At 39.7% G+C, this 18,330-nt stretch overlaps 1 protein-coding gene across 2 annotated transcripts in view; it reads right to left on the bottom strand.

Moving 5' to 3' along the window:
• LOC110451815 (galanin receptor type 2-like) overlaps positions 1-18,330 on the bottom strand; it is a 154,598-nt gene that overhangs the window by 46,062 nt on the left and 90,206 nt on the right. For both annotated transcript variants that reach the window (XM_021500006.1, XM_021500007.1), the window contains exon 3: positions 13,219-13,354. In XM_021500006.1, the coding sequence (XP_021355681.1) occupies positions 13,219-13,354 (136 nt within the window). The remainder of the gene's footprint in view (positions 1-13,218; positions 13,355-18,330) is intronic.

Here is an 18,330-nt window from a genome sequence, read left to right as displayed (position 1 = left end):
ACTGATCAAATAAACGAATTGAGTTAAGAACTCCTCCTGAACTCCTCCTGGGTACTTTGGCGCCATATAAAACTGATAATGTTTGGTCATTTTACCGTCCTCGACGTCATTTAGTCCGCCAGGTTCGAGGTTATTGGGAAGAAAATTGAACATAAAACTGAGGTAATCATGGGTGATGTTTCACAGAAATAATATTATGCATGTACTCATAAAGGGTAAATGTCATGTGGGCATGCTCATGTAGTATAGGGTTAACAACTGATAGCACCTGCAAATAGACAGCGTCAATATCATTAAATGATAACACGACCCATCCGCGTAGTTCGAATCGATCTATCTAATCCTAACTGCTTATATATTTGGTATGATTAATATCTCCAAAATATTGTTTTACAGTAAAACATATGCAATGGTGTCACGCATGCGTCGAGGTTTCTTGTTCCTTAAAGCTCTATTGTAAAATTGTATTTCATGAGGTTGTTACCGAAGGTCTTACACTATTTCTTTCGGCGTGATAAAGAACACAAATGAAATAACTTTTATTATTTATGTAACTTCATAGGTATATATATATATATATATATATATTAATCGATTATAATGGATTATATAACAACCAAAATTCACACGTACAGCATGTAACTCATAAAAAAAATCGACGTCATAGAAACATGACGTGATCACAAGACATACAGAGAAATTGGTTCTTTGCTTTCCTTCTTTTTAAACCACAGCCTCAAGAAACAAACCCTTGACAGAAACGGAGGATACTAAAACAACACCGGAAGGATACCCCCCCCCCCCCATCACTTATACAACTGATGTACTACATGAAGCTCGTTAAGAGTAAGCGTTACCAAATGAGACACATATCGTGCAAAATGCGCCACGCATGTGTTCTCAGAGTTGTGAGGCTACACATTAGTCAATTCTGCATTTGTTCCTAAATCTTTTCTGATAAATATGCCACGTATATTTTCTCAAAGGTATGAAGGTACACATGAACCATTTCTTCATTTATTCCGAAATCTGTTCTCTTAAGTTGTTAATTTGCTTGGCAAAGGAACAACATGACTTCACTCGATACACACATTAACGTTTTTGAATATCATAACAGTTGAGTCTTGTTTAAATATCACCACATGTCAATAACGCCGTCAGTTCATAAGCAATAAGTCTATATTTATCCGTTTATTGCCACGCAAATGATGTCTTAATATTTTGGCACAATTAGGCGTAATGTAAAAAGCTCATTTTTTTTTAACAAGGGTGTTCGATATGCAATTCCGGTAAGTGTATGGTGTTTTACCTACAATTATTCCTTCCCGACACCTATGCCTGTGATAGTTCAAATGTTACGTATTGCATAAACTGTGATGTTGGACTAGGTCTGCTTTTCAATCGCTGGTAGTTCAGTGTATGTCTCAGGGCACGCTCTACGGTAGGCAGAAGGTAGGTACATGTACTATCAATATCAGCCTTATTTAATTTAACATCTTCCCATAAAATATATATATCCTGGTCCTGTTATATGATATAAAGAGCACAGATATATAAATCGATATAGGCTCGGTAACAAATTATAAGTGTATGTCCTTCTTTTGGGGAGAATATGTCGGCAGTGACGTACATGTAAATGATACTGTAACATGCACGCGATGGCTGCGTTTCACCTGACATTTAACTGGGAATTCAAATTTTATATTTAGTCCAATTATAATGATTATTTCATTAGGCTGTGGCTTTAGCCTTATAGTAGTAACCAGAATACATTTTTATGTATGTTTATATACCGTGTAAAGGGCAGACCGAGAATCCACCGCCTCTTTAGGGCTATATTTAGACTTTTTATCATGTATTTCCTTAGATTAAGATCACTTCTAATCAAGTCAAAGCCTACCTAAATTATAATATTCTCTCTTCAATGCAACTTATGCCCGTGAATACCATTACCCGTAGGTATACAAATTAGTATCGCATGCCCTCTTAACCCGAGTGACGAATACATGTTACTTGATATGGTACATTCAATCTTAAAGCATAAAGTCGGAGCTAAATTCCCTCACAACGCTATTTAATTGCATTCCATCCATTGTTATTACACTACGTTAATACCAAGCTGTTTCTATACAATTTAAATGTATTTTGTTCTAAACCATTGTTGTTTCAATACAGTATACTCAACCAGAACCCTATTATTTTTAAGGAGTAGTAACTACACCCTCGTTAGTGGTTAGACGTTGTTTAGTACCGGCTCCAGACGCTTCATGCCGGCAATTGCCGTTTGATTCCGGGTTCTTAAGATTTATTATCATGTCTAAAATGTTAATATCGGTTTATCACGATAAAACCAGTCCTTGACGACACAATTTGCAACGTATGTTAATTTAAGTTGGCCCGGATGGAAGCGCGCAGAAGGTAGTAATGTGAGCGGAAACCGGAGTACATGTACCCGGGGAAAACCCCATGTACTCGGGCAGGTAATCCCTTACCTTTCCACTTCCGATTGGGATATCGAACCCCAGTCGTCTTGGTGAACAACGTTGTTCTATCTATTGGGTTATGGCGTTCAATCGCGGGTGCTAACGTATCATGCCGAGTCCCGGTGGTTTTGGCATTTCCATACAGCGTCCTGACCGTTTATACGTGACAATTTATACTGGTTTCACACGTTAAATACCGGATTCTGACGTTAAGGATCGGATCATGTCGTTAAATGCAGCGCCGTGACGGTTAAAACCGGTTCCAAACGTTTAACGCCGGGCCCTGACGTTTTTGATCGGGCCCGGCAGTTTAATAATAGGTCTTGCGTTAAATACTTGGTTATGTCGTCCAATATCAGGTCCTAGCGGTCAGTTCCTTATCCGGACGTTAAATACCGGTCCAAACGATCTATATTTGGTCGTTTAAAGTCAAGTTGTAACGGCTACTATTGGGTCGTAACATTTAACGACGGTTTCTGACGGTTAATAAGTTCAGACGACTATAATCGGGACTAATATTCAAAATTGGTCTGGCGGTTACCCCCGGTATCTGACTTTTAAAGTTCGGTCTGGATATTTTATCCTATGATCTGCCGTTAAAATAAATTGCCCTCACGACACCAGATTCTGATGTTTAACCGAATCTTGGCGTTATTAACGGCTTCTGATGTTTATTACCCAATTTTGATATTAAAATCAGTGTCTTGACGTTTTATACCAAATCTTGACGTTATTAACAGTTTCTGAGGTTAACTATCGCGTTTTGATATTTCAATCAGGGTCTTGACGTTTAATACCAAATCCTGACGTTATTAACGGCTTCTGAGGGTTATTACCAAGTTTTGATATCGGGTCCTGGTGTTGAATTCCGCTAGAGTTCAGCTTGGTCTATTGATCTCTTTGATGTGAGCAGATAATGAGTTTAAACATATAATCATTATTGACAAATCCATGCACACCTATCGCTTTAATGTCGATTTTTTCCATGTAAATACTACATTTCATTATTGATCATTCTACTTGAATTCGAACAAATGAACAGGCGTGTATATATAATTACAAATCGGTATTATGTGTCTGTAAAAAGGCCAGCGATATTGTCAATAACCGCACTCGAGATCAGAACAAAATCGATGTTAATATGCACGAGTCTGAAAAATTAATGTCTGCACTACCCTGTATAAAACGTCATGCCTCACCCCACGATTGATCTTAAATGTTGACTTAACCAAGTCGGTATTGATGAAAAGGCTGCCACATTTGGAAGGTTCAAATCTAGAAATGTGTTATTCATGTACAATATAACAATTCATGAATCAATACATGGTGTATTTTACCTATCGTCATGTACAGCTAGTATAAAGATGAAAACGAAACTAAAAATCGCCATTGTTTAGGGTTCCGAAATAACATTTATCTAACACAACGTCAATAAAAGTTGTCGTTGACTAATTGTTTCCGTTTCATTTCGCAATACCAAGATAGGAGATTTGGAATTCTACATATACTGAAGCTAGATATAACTCAGATTCAGGCGGTATGATCTTGGTACACAATTTACTTACAGCGCTACACATGCACGGCAGTCGCTCTGTTACTTAAAAAAACCGTCTAACGAAAACATAAATATGTACATTCATATATATTTATTTAAGGAATGCCCAAGATTTTGTTTTGGTATATACGGTATATACCGAAAAAAAAGAGTTCACTTTGCATAAATCCGCGAAGCGGTTTATGCAAAAAAGTGCACAATTTTGTTTCGGTATAAACCATATATACCAAAACAAAATCTTGGGCATTCTTTATAATTTAATTTAAAAAAGTAGGCTAACACGTTGTAAATGCACAGTTAAAGATTTATTTAATTTTTACGTAAACTGAACAATTGCGCTAAAAAAAAGCTGCTTTGTAATTTTGCATTCTGAAGTGTAAAAAGTAGTTCCGTCATCAGATGTTTTTCTTTTTAGGTATAAACACTGTACGATATATACCAAAAAAAATATTATGGGGGACATAGGCAAAATTAAATTATATATATATAGCGAGCTATTTTACACGTACGTTTCCATAGTGCTATGTATACGGACAGTGGAGAAAGGTCCTCATTCTTGATATCGAGTATACGAAAATTCGAAGCCAGTGATCGATTTGCAACACTAGCTATGTTCTTCGGTTAAAGATCCAAGTCTTTGGACTGGAGAGCTACATGTAGTTAGATGAGCTTTCTCATTAGACAAAGTTCGATACCGTAGGCGTTTTGGAGAAGGGGTTCTGATGAATATTTCATATTTTTGTCTGGTATTCGGTAAATTGATAATAACTGCACTTAAGATGTGCAAAACCATTACTTGTCCAGTCGTTAATCAACTGTATGTAGCTGCAACTCGCTATTGTACCGGAAATATATGTATCCAAAGGAGAGAGTTCATCGAGATATGGACCAAAAATAGCCGAAACATAAATGTGCTTTTACTCCTTCCAAATTGTATATCACTTCGAAAGAAACTTCACCAAACGCATTAGTCGTCGCCTGTTAAAGACCATCCACACTAGAAAGAGTGGTATACACCTTATTTGTGTCAAAATACAGTCTGACAAATGCGTTTACCATGCTAGTTGACAAATCACTCCTCAAATGGAAACGAGTAGTACCAAAGACATAAACTGGTGTAGAGCTGTCGATTAAACAACGGGGACATCAACACGACGAGACACATTTCAGACTATAATATACACGAAATATTCGGAAATTCTCTGAACGAAGTACTTACATCTTTCAATGACAAATCACAAGGTCAGACGTGAATGCACGTTTAGTCAGTGAAGCGGAGTTGGCGTCAATATCTCTCGATGAACTGCCACTGACTGTTTGAAAGACGGATAGGTCCGCCCCACGCCTTACGACGTGTGAAACCGTAACACTGTCTGGGGAGAAGGTCAATAGAACTTCACGAACTGCCGAGACAATCGAACGGCGTCTCAGAGACGAAAGAAATCAGTGGTGACACAAATCCTGATATAAAGGATAAGTATATTTGGAACCACTGAAAAGATCACTTCGACAGTTTTAAGTTATCAAAGCTGTTACAGACTTGAAGGAAATGGACTCGGGTAGAAAATCGCAATAATACGGTATCGATCGCAGTGCTAAGGACTCTTGATCCTGGTGTCCACCTGGTGACCACATCACACTTAGCATTACCGATAAGTCCAAAAAGTATGAAACAGCTGTGTGATGCAGTGTAATACCGTATCTATTACCAAATTGACAACTGAAAACATGTACAGTAGATTTTTTCAAAATAAAACATAATATCATTTACTTCGTGAATGATGTAAGCAAACTCAACGATACAAGGGGAAGTAAGGAGTAAGGATTTTAATAATGCCAAGGTCTGGATATAAACTATAGCGTTGACGAAAGAGTTGAAAATGAAAACATCTGCATGCACTAGGAGGCAACTAATGAGTGAACCCCCTGCAGAACCCGGGATTTGTTGTGCCCATATCTGCCGCACCCATCGCAACATGTGGAGGCGTTATAATCCCTATGCTTTCAACTATGTTTTGTTTCCGAGCTCCTGGCTTGTCATATTTAGAAATACGAAACGTTGCCTGATTTCATGGCCACCAAAAGCTGACTGTCTTGTTATAACATGCATACTTCAGGGAATATAAATTGAGAAGAAACACAATTATCAACGGAAAAAGACAGTAGGGAGTCGATATTACTTGAGGTCAAAAGAATGCAAATCATCTGGTAACGTATTCCGAAATATGTGTGGATATCTCGCGAAGGATGACACGTGCCTATTAAACCACTTATACAGTTACAAATTAAGATTTGTTTTTGCTACATCAACAAAATTACGCTTCAAATAGTATTTATTGCCAGATGAATTTTGTATTGTAGATATTATCAATATCTGAAAATCAAAACTAAAATGTATTATTTATTATCACTGGAAGTTGTCACAACAAGTCGCAAATGTCATATCACAGTTTCATAAAACAAAATTAGCTCGAAAGTTATGTTAGTCTGAAACAGCACATTGAGTCGGTAAATGTCGCAACAATTTCAACCTACCTAAAATCTGTTGGTCTATTTAGAAAGATAGCTACTTTTGCTTTATAAGATGAAGTTTGTCTTTTTTATCTTTTCGTTCGTTTGGTATAATTTTCTTTTGCGTTTTTTATCTACCTTTTATTGTCCATAAATACCCCTAATTTACGATGTCTGATAGGCCGCAGTAGAACAAAAGTAAGGGTTCTGGCGCAGGGTCATTGAGTGCAGTCTCCTATATAATCCTTACCTCCACCCCGCACCACCCTGCAGCACCACCCTAACCGGGTGGTACCGTTATGATGGCGTCTTAGGGGGGATTCTCATGTATTTGGGTTTTTCCTGACTGCATCTATTTATAGCGACAACATATATACGAGGGGCGTACCGATCGATGATGTCATTGGGGGTTCTCATGTATTTGGGTTTTTCCTGATTGCATCTTTTTGTAGCGGTCCGATTGCTGCTGCTGCTATAGTTGTCAGGTAGCTTATCCTGGCGGCGGCGGCGGCGGCGGTGATGGTTGTGTTGCTTCAACCATCGCCGCCGCCGCCAGGATAAGCTTCTTGACAACTACAGTAGCAGCAACCATCTTACATAGGCATTATGAATCAGCCGGTATATGCTGTATTTACCCAGCAGCAGCAACCAACCATGGAGATGGAGTCACGAAGAAGCAGCAGAAGCAGCAGCAGCAGCAACAACAACAACAACAACTGCAATCGGACCGTCAGGAAAACCCCGAATACATGAGAACCCCCTTGTGACGTCATCATAATGGTACCACCCGGGCGGGGTGGTGGTAAGGATTATATAGGAGACTGCACTCAATGACCCTGTTTATGCAATCGGGGAAAACCCGTGACGTCATAATAACGGTACCACCCGTTTAGGGTGGTGGTAAGGATTATATAGGAGACTGTACTCAATGACCCTGTTGATGCAATCGGGGTAAACCATTGACGTCATCATAACGGTACCACCCGGTTAGGGTGTTAAGGATTATATAGGAGACTGCACTCAATGGCCCTGCGCCAGAACCCATACTTTTGTAAGTAAAAAGTAAGTGTTCTGGCGCAGTCCCCCGCCTATATAATCCTTACCACCACCCCGTACCATGCTGCAGCACCACCCTCACCGGGTGGTACCGTATTGATGACGTCATAGGAATTCCTATATAATTCTTACCACTATCCCGCACCACCCTAACCGGGTGGTACCGTTATGATGACGTCATGGGAATTTCTACACATGTTCTATATTTAGATGTCTACAACAGGAGGAGGGGCAGCAGCAGACAAGTAGCTCATCCCGGCGGCGGCGGCGGATACACATGATTGTTTGATGGGTATAGATGGTTGTTTATCAACACAACCACCACCGCCGCCCATCAATCAGTCACGTGTAGCCGCCGCCGCGGCCAGGATGAGCTACTTGATTGCTGCATCTGCTGCTGCTGCTTCTCCTCCTGTTGTAGACCTCTAAATATATGTATAGGAATTCCCATGACGTCATCATAACGGTACCACCCGGTTAGGGTGGTGCGGGGTGGTGGTAAGGATTATATAGGCGAGGGACTGTGCCAGAACCCTTACTTTTGTACTACTGGCCGTTAAGAATGAACTATCTCACTATATAGTAAAATATTTGTAATACGTGCATGCTTGACAAGTTATAGGGATATATATAGTGTGTGTGTAGTTAACATAAATAGATGTTCATGTGCAATAGGAAAATATGGAACAAAATAAGATATAACGACATACCCCTTCATGTGATAGTTGTAAATCTGTCGTTTATCCTATTTCTTTAAAGTATATAATCTCAGCTTCCCTTATACATATCCAAATCGTTTAACATCTTAGAGCCGATATATTCAACGTGTCATTTTGTATATTATGGTAGAGTGTATAGCGCGGGACTCGAGAATAATTGACTCAAGCCTATCAGCCTTTGTTAATTATTTGTCAAGCGTTTTCTCGTCTTCGTCATATAATCAACCATAACAACGCACATAAAATTGTATGACGATGATAAGTAATTTCCGGATTTAATTTCGTATTACTTGTTTTACGTTTACTTATTAGAAAAGCAGATAAAACGTATTAATATATCAAAGCAATCAGTGAAAAGTGATGATACAGCAACCTATCGTCCGCTGTTACATGTAACAGCCAATAGCCCAAGAAGATTCCGTCGACTCCGGAAAGAAATACGTGTCATCCAGTGAAAAACTTGATACATGTATGTCATAGAATGTCATTCAAATAATAGCACATTATCATAAAGTACGTTTAACAAACCAGTTCCCAAATTAGTATGTCTAGACTAAAACAGGGTTTCCGCTAACGATAACGTCAAACAATAGAAATATAATTACATCAGAATGATATGTGCCTGAAATAATTATGATTCAACAAATTATATTAATAATATATTATAATTACAATACGCAGATGAACAGAGAATGTGAAAAATACATTTACTAAAAAAGGATGAGACAACGGGTCATGCCCATATCAGTCCTTTTCCTTATGGTGTATGGAATGCTATACCTTAAACGGCCATTTAACACAATACAGTCCCACTTGGTAGTATTTTTTATGACAAGGCGTCCTTGAAACAGGTAGAGTCTTACATATGTATAAAGACATCCCTTAGCGATAACAGTAGGGAAGCGAAGTGGGAAAAGAAAACCTATAGATAGCAAGTGATGCAATGATTCAATACCTCCTCAGCAGAAGACCAACGAAGAAAAGGTTATGTCCCATTTGTAGTCACTTGTTACGACTATATGCAGTATGACAACGGTCAAACAGGACTATAGTCTAACGCGTAGGATGTATGAAAAAAGGCAAGAAAGAAATTTAGGTAGGTAGATCCCACCTACTACAATCATGTTAGGTTCTTCAGTGTTGCATAAATAGACAACCATGACAAAAGTATGTAGGGGAACCATAGACAGCAAAGAGTATGTAAAATGTTCTCATTCTAGTAGATAAAGAACACTTCTTCTTCGGGTGTGGCTATAATGCACAGCTAAGAAAGGACTATTTAAGTCAATATATTCAAAACTATTCTATACTTTACACAAATACTAAAACACATATTTATCTTTTGACGAAATGCAACTTATGCTTGACTCGTGCTTATTCATAAAACAGTCACTTGAAATGAGGAGTGTGGGCCTAGCTTCTGTGTAAGTTTATATCGTGTTCACTATTGCAGTTTCTTTGTATATGTTTGGTATTGTGATTTGCCTTCAAGTAACTATGTAACTACAAATGAGCAATACCATTATTAATTGAATTAAATTATGACTATATGATATGATGAAGTGGACCAATATAATCTTAACGTCCGACAAAAGACAGCAAACTTGTCGTCGATGTACTTACACAGCAAAGTAAAACACAAAGACGTTCAACCTACAATATTTAGGATTTTATAAATAGAAGGTTTAAGGTATGTTATTGGTTGGCAGTATTTAGCTATGCTGGATCTTTTACATCATTTGGCGTTAAGTATTTGTCAAGACATGATAAAACAGCTCGTTAAAATCTCTGACAGCAAATTTAAGTATCTGCTATTACCTAACGCACTTTCCAGAAGAGACTGTTTTCAGGCTGTTGCGCATTTAAATACATATATTTGAAGGACTTTAGATTTAAGTCATATCTATTTGTGTTAAAATGCTTGTTTAAATATCTAGTATATGGAAGGCATGCCTCTTTATCTCTTAGTGAAGTTGTAGAAATGCCGCTTAAATCTATCTTCACTGACTGTACATTCTAAAACGTTTAAGTATTTCCTATCTCAATAACGATGGAAACTTGGCTATTGGATGATGTTCATTATATTTTCGACAGAGAACGTATATATTTGTACTCTCCAAGATGCCAGGTTATGTCGATTTAATTCGTTTCACAAACACGTCAACATTATAAGATAAATATTACGCAATGGCTATAATCATGCGCGTACACATTGATGCATACCATTGTGAAACGTGACAGTAGGGTATTACATACTGTACGTGACATCGGCGTGTTACCATGGTGACACTAGACAGTGGGTTATTACAAATGTGATACCGTGACAGTAGGGGGTTACATATGTGACATCGTGACATTAGGGTATTACATATGTGACATCGTGACAGTAGGGTGTTACCATGGTGACATAATGACAGTGGGGTATTTCCATGGTGACAATGGTGTGTTACAATGGTGTCAACATGACAGTTGGTTATTACAAATGTGGTACCGTTACTCTTCTCACCACGCCATTCAGATATAGGCATACATTAACATAGCCTGTGGTAAATGAACGTGGTTTTTTTTATGTTTGTAAGGTGTGTGTGTGTGTGTGTGTGTGTGTGTGTGTGTGTGGGAGGGGGGGTGCGGTATTTCATGTATTTTAATGCAGTTTCAAACAATTGCAGAGTCGTTTTATGCAAGTGAAGGTGTATGAAGTATATGGGTGCGAACCGGCATTACACTGTCAACATCGTAATGTGGACGCTCAGTACTTGAGGTCGTCCTTTCTACCCTTGACCAAAATCATGTTTACGTTCTTATTCATGACCTTTCCTGATATCCCGTTGCTATTGTAAATGCTTCCCCTATTATCCCGCTACTCTTTCTTAAAAATACGCTGTGCATGCATCCGCTGTCAACTTTACCGAACCCTGGGTGGCCAGTTCGGGACATACATTGGTGAATGTTTAGCGCAGAGCTTTGCTAACTTGACACTAAGACAGCCCAGACAAGTTGGTGACGTCTCAGAAAGCATGCTTTTAGCGCCTAATCGACATGTTTTCATTAAATGTGGCTCGTGCCCATTACTAACAGTAAGTAACTTAACGAAAAACATCCAAACCCCACTCTGAGCTTTCGGTCTATGAATAACCTTCGACACAAAAAAAGAAATTCTTTATGGTTTCGACCAAGATGCTGTCTGATGCATAGGAGATTGTATTCTGGAGTACGGAAATATATAGTAAGATAAAAATGGCAATGACAGGAGTAAACAGTACCTATTGATCAAACCTCGTTCACCGCCGTCATTAGGGTGTTTGCATGTTTGGCTTAGACAAATCGTAAATATCACATAAGATATGTAAAGTGTGTAAAGTATACACTTGCATAATATATTAGTCTGACGTAATTGGGTTTATTGCGAACTTCTTGATAACATAATGACCCTGGCGGTACCAAACACATACGATAAAGTAGCCTTCTATAGATATGACCATCACAAACAACTCCCATCAGTCATTCGCCACAGTGTTACATGTACATGATGGCCGACGGCGCTTTTAGCTTTCTACAATATATCAAGTTGTTTAAATGAACATCTTTGTTTTTACACTACTTACAAAAGTGTCTTTCTCTCGGGAATACGAAGAGGTATTTTGGATATAAAAATGTCAAGGAAAGGGAGTGTAAATGTAAAACAGATGGAATAAATGTTGAAATTTGCCAGTACCATGCCTTCTTTGACATTTGTTTATCAATATGTGCATGAGGTATACAGCTGTTCAAACTAACTACTGACAGCATTTGACCCTTTTTTCAATATGAAGACTTTCTCTCGGTGGTAATTATAGCGTTCAGTAACGCCTTTCTCTCAGTGGTAATTATAGCGTTCAGTAACGCCTTTCTCTCAGTGGTAATTATAGCGTTCAGTAACGCCTTTCTCTCAGTGGTAATTATAGCGTTCAGTAACGCCTTTCTCTCAGTGGTAATTATAGCGTTCAGTAACGCCTTTCTCTCAGTGGTAATTATAGCGTTCAGTAACGCCTTTCTCTCAGTGGTAATTATAGCGTTCAGTAACGCCTTTCTCTCAGTGGTAATTATAGCGTTCAGTAACGCCTTTCTCTCAGTGGTAATTATAGCGTTCAGTAACGCCTTTCTCTCAGTGGTAATTATAGCGTTCAGTAACGCCTTTCTCTCAGTGGTAATTATAGCGTTCAGTAACGCCTTTCTCTCAGTGGTAATTATAGCGTTCAGTAACGCCTTTCTCTCAGTGGTAATTATAGCGTTCAGTAACGCCTTTCTCTCAGTGGTAATTATAGCGTTCAGTAACGCCTTTCTCTCAGTGGTAATTATAGCGTTCAGTAACGCCTTTCTCTCAGTGGTAATTATAGCGTTCAGTAACGCCTTTCTCTCAGTGGTAATTATAGCGTTCAGTAACGCCTTTCTCTCAGTGGTAATTATAGCGTTCAGTAACGCCTTTCTCTCAGTGGTAATTATAGCGTTCAGTAACGCCTTTCTCTCAGTGGTAATTATAGCGTTCAGTAACGCCTTTCTCTCAGTGGTAATTATAGCGTTCAGTAACGCCTTTCTCTCAGTGGTAATTATAGCGTTCAGTAACGCCTTTCTCTCAGTGGTAATTATAGCGTTCAGTAACGCCTTTCTCTCAGTGGTAATTATAGCGTTCAGTAACGCCTTTCTCTCAGTGGTAATTATAGCGTTCAGTAACGCCTTTCTCTCAGTGGTAATTATAGCGTTCAGTAACGCCTTTCTCTCAGTGGTAATTATAGCGTACAGTAACGCCTTTCTCTCGGTGGTAATTATAGCGTTCAGAAACGCCTTTTTCTCAGTGGTAATGTTAGCGTTCAGTTATGCCTTTCTCTCAGTGGTAATCATAGTGTTCAGTACTCACCTATCCAGACCGCCACGCTGACAATTGTGGCCACGGGAGCGTTCCGCCAGTTCATGGACTGTATAGGAAAGACAATGGCGAAGTACCTATCTATGGTCATTGCCATCAATGTCAGACAGGTTGCGTGCAGAGTGACCTGAAAAAAAACACGTCTATTTAAAGTAGGAATCAAAAAGTGATGACAAAACGTTATACATATATATCACTCGGACTCTATCTGTGTAGCGAATTCTGAAGTACATTGTAAGCTTTCGCTAAAGTGGATGTTTCTTACTTTTAAGTCTATTTGTAGATAGGCGATATTCAGACACGGGACCGACTAATTTGATGTCTTATGTTACATACTTGTATGGAGGGCTGGGGACGATATAAAACCGCCGACATTCAAAGCTTGTGATTTAGCAGCAAGTCTGCATCGTGTAGAAGTTTTTCCGGGCATTTGAGGGTCGGTAATAGTTACTTAGAAAGTAGATTTGGCATGATGTGGCTTTATTTATTCACCTCGTTCGATTAATTATTACGGTTTCTACTGAAATAAATTATTCACCGTATATTACATGTACCAGTTCCGATGTTGCCCCTCTATTCTGGAGACATTCGTCTTCCTAATCGCAGTATTTTTTGTATATTAATGTCTATATAGAACTTGTAATATATATAGGTCTGCAAATTTAATGGAATTTTTATTCCCGAAGGAGGACCTGTGGAAATCTTAAAATGCGTCCTTTCGATCAATACAGGGAAAGAATCCTTCCGTATAAATATAATTAAGAGATTTGTCGTTGCGAGAAATTCAATCTTAAATATCAGACAGTGTCCTTCTCCAGAGAGCTCCACAAGTGACTGCGATAGGTAGTGTCCCCGTCTTGGTGGACTCATTACATGACGTACAGATGTAGGAACGGTAGACAGAGCCCCTCCCTGGGGGGTCTTGCTTGTATGTAAGTACACAGCCAGTGTCCATCTCCTAAGTCGTTCGTTACGTAAGCACGACGAGTTTCCCTCTCGTGAGAATATGCATGTACGTAAAGACAACATCCAATGTTTCTCCTCGGATGATCGCGCATGTATTCTCCTTGGATGATCGCGCAGGTATGAAAGGAACTTAACGTTTGTTAATCAAACATCGCATTACTGAAACATTGAAACTGGTTGTTTTTGATGATATATCTCTTCAATTCGTTCATAAAAAATAAAGTTATGATGTGCTGATACACACAGTGGGAACAGATGGAATATATCCATCTATAAGATAACATGTGTTTAAAAACAGGAGCTCTAGATCTATTTGTACTGCGGTGAGCAACGAAAACCGTCTGATTATGATTTCTGGAACGTTAAAATCCTTTCCTGAATAAACGTTATTGATAAAACCGGGATAGAAGCCAGCCGTGCTTTGACATGTAAACCGTTTCACTGTCTAAACATGTGGATATGTAGTGTTACACAAGTGCTGATTACAGTATCCGGTGTGTTACACGCTGTGTGACGATACCACACGTCAATAGTGCTACATATAACTGTTGGGATGAATTCGAAGGTTTAATTAATGTTACTGTTATATAGATATCGCAGTGGACTAGATATTGTCCTCTTAAGTAGGTATACATATATCCTGATTATCGATAATAGATTTGCACTCTTTACTTGAGAAAGGAAACAGACGTTTTTGAAAGCCCGCAAAATACATTAGCCTTCGTTATGCATACCAAACTGGTAAATGTTATTCCGAATTCATATATCCCGTATTCATTATAGTTGAGGTGTAGATTTACAATATGTGAACATAAAACGTGTTTTTGGTTGTTGATTACACTTGTATTACGTATGATAGAATGGTATCGTTCGTTACAGAATATGTCAGTCCGTCAGACAACTTCCAAAATGTCAGACAAGTCGGGATGTTGTTCGGTTGATAATATCACCCGGTCGAACTTCACTGAATGAACTCTTCTTTTTCTCTCAAGATCGGTTTCTATTTTGTCCTATTCCTACTAATGTATTGAAATGCTAATAATTGGTTGGCGATTACATGCTAATATTTGATGATTGGCATATAATTCAGAGTGTTTTTAGGAATGAGGTTTCGCTAGTTTAGGGCTGATGTTTAAGTGAGTTCGCTTGAAAATATCTTATTAAAAATAAACCTAAATGTTTAATAGTTAATGCATCACAACACAAATGTTTTCAGTGGATACACCAACTTAAACGATGTTACATAATTTGATAAGTAATATTAGTTTGTCAAATTCGCTTTGTCAGCATAATCCAAGTTAGAATGTACAGTTGCCGTCATGTTTATATCGTATGTGTGCAGTAGATTATACTTAAATGATCTATAAAATACCCATGAATGACGCTCCTATCTAAAATGACGTTTAAATTCAATTAAAACAAATCTTCATTGACATCTATCGTCCACTACGCACTAAGATAAAGGGATTATTGTGGCTCTTGTCACCGATAATCCGTGTACGTTCGGCGGATGATCGCGGTGATACCGCGACATGTCATGGCATTGGTTGCCTAGATAAGGGCGAACGTATGTATATCGTACCACTATCTGTTCGTGATCACAAGTGCGTGGGATGGCTGAACTAATATATTTGTCATGGGAGAAAGTAAATGCCTTTAATGATACCTCTGATTAAAAAACGCAGACACAGGCGAATCCACTGCCATGGAGAAATCGTAAATCTTAAGATCGTATGATTTGCAACACTGTGCATTTGTGTACTTTTGCACACCAAATGTGATAAAATGCACGTGACAAGCTTCAAATAAATAACCCATGTATGATAGCAATACAACAGACAGGATATGTTACAATAGGGTGGTTCCGTTTGATATCCTTTCCATCTGGTTGGCGCTGTGAGTTATACCATATGCGGCCATCGCGAAAATACAAGTAAATCAATTCTATTTGGAGAATTTTGTTGTTTGGTGTTCAGTTTAATGTGCTCGCAATGACTAAAGTCACGTGAAACGGATGTCTCAGGAGACTAAAGTCACGTGAAACGGGTGTCTGGGGAGACTAAGGTCACGTGGAACGGGTGTCTGGGGAGACTAAGGTCACGTGAAACGGGTGTCTGGGGAGACTAAGGTCACGTGGAACGGGTGTCTGGGGAGACTAAGGTCACGTGAAACGGGTGTCTGGGGAGACTAAGGTCACGTGGAACGGGTGTCTGGGGAGACTAAGGTCACGTGAAACGGGTGTCTGGGGAGACTAAGGTCACGTGGAACGGGTGTCTGGGGAGACTAAGGTCACGTGAAACGGGTGTCTGGGGAGACTAAGGTCACGTGGAACGGGTGTCTGGGGAGACTAAGGTCACGTGAAACGGGTGTCTGGGGAGACTAAGGTCACGTGGAACGGGTGTCTGGGGAGACTAAGGTCACGTGAAACGGGTGTCTGGGGAGACTAAGGTCACGTGGAACGGGTGTCTGGGGAGACTAAGGTCACGTGAAACGGGTGTCTGGGGAGACTAAGGTCACGTGGAACGGGTGTCTGGGGAGACTAAGGTCACGTGGAACGGGTGTCTGGGGAGACTAAGGTCACGTGGAACGGGTGTCTGGGGAGACTAAGGTCACGTGAAACGGGTGTCTGGGGAGACTAAGGTCACGTGGAACGGGTGTCTGGGGAGACTAAGGTCACGTGAAACGGGTGTCTGGGGAGACTAAGGTCACGTGGAACGGGTGTCTGGGGAGACTAAGGTCACGTGGAACGGGTGTCTGGGGAGACTAAGGTCACGTGAAACGGGTGTCTGGGGAGACTAAGGTCACGTGGAACGGGTGTCTGGGGAGACTAAGGTCACGTGGAACGGGTGTCTGGGGAGACTAAAGTCACGTGAAACGGGTGTCTGGGGAGACAAAGGTCACGTGGAACGGGTGTCTGGGGAGACTAAGGTCACGTGGAACGGGTGTCTGGGGAGACTAAGGTCACGTGAAACGGGTGTCTCGGGAGACAAAGGTCACGTGGAACGGGTGTCTGGGGAGACTAAGGTCACGTGAAACGGGTGTCTGGGGAGACTAAGGTCACGTGAAACGGGTGTCTGGGGAGACTAAGGTCACCTGGAACGGGTGTCTGGGGAGACAAAGGTCACGTGCAACGGGTGTCCGGGGAGACTAAGGTCACGTGAAAGAAACAGTAGAGAAGTGAAACAAGAAATCATGTAGTTCCCTTTGCGGCAGAATATCAATTTCTGTTCAAATACAATGTTCACGAAGCAGAAGACATTGAAGCACCCCCATACCAGTCCCAAACTAATCCTTCCCTGATTCTGAAGAGGCCAAGAAACAGTAAGCCTATCTCCTCGAACCTGAAGTGATGTTATTTGAGAAATGTACAGACAACACTTGGAACGTTATCAAAAGTGAAGTCGTGAAACCACAACGTTGTTATTTTGTCATTTAGAAAAAGTGACTAGACGATAACTATTAAATCTGTTATACAATCAGTATATATACAAAAAAGTGCACCTGTGAACGCTCTGATGAGAAAGATTAAATTTAAAGGTAACATTTTGGAACATTCGCTGAAGCAAATACAAGGACCAGATTATTGCAATAGAGCTTGCCTGATGAGAACCACACAGTGTTAATATATTCACAAAGGCACTGCAAATGCTAAGGTCAGAGCAGTAATGTTATTAAACGTGTAATTGGTCCTTTTTCTAAACATTTTCTTCAGGTTGGTAAGTATGGATTATGAGAAGTTTGTTTTACACAACCAATAAAATGTTCTATGTGACGTTTCGATGACTAGTACGATATGTACACTGTCACCTTCATCAGACAAATGACCAATGAAGCGTATGCACACAAAGGTGTAAAATGTGTACGAGTTGTCCATAAAATCGATGTAATTGGTTCAGTACCGACAATGGAGCCATCACTGTATTATCACCTAATAAAAGGGAACGATGTGTCCAGTGCTTTACTAATAAGGTAGTGTCCAGTACTCTACGATACAGGTTGTGTCCAGTACTCTACGATACAGGTAGTGTCCAGTACTCTACGTTACAGGTTGTGTCCAGTACTCTACGATACAGGTTGTGTCCAGTGCTTTACTAATAAGGTAGTGTCCAGTACTCTACGATACAGGTTGTGTCCAGT

Source organism: Mizuhopecten yessoensis, unplaced genomic scaffold (genome assembly GCF_002113885.1).
Source record: "Mizuhopecten yessoensis strain PY_sf001 unplaced genomic scaffold, ASM211388v2 scaffold6211, whole genome shotgun sequence".
Classification (NCBI taxonomy): Eukaryota; Metazoa; Mollusca; class Bivalvia; order Pectinida; family Pectinidae; genus Mizuhopecten; species Mizuhopecten yessoensis.
Note: the sequence above shows the minus strand (reverse complement) of the source record. Positions and strands in the feature narration are given on the sequence as shown.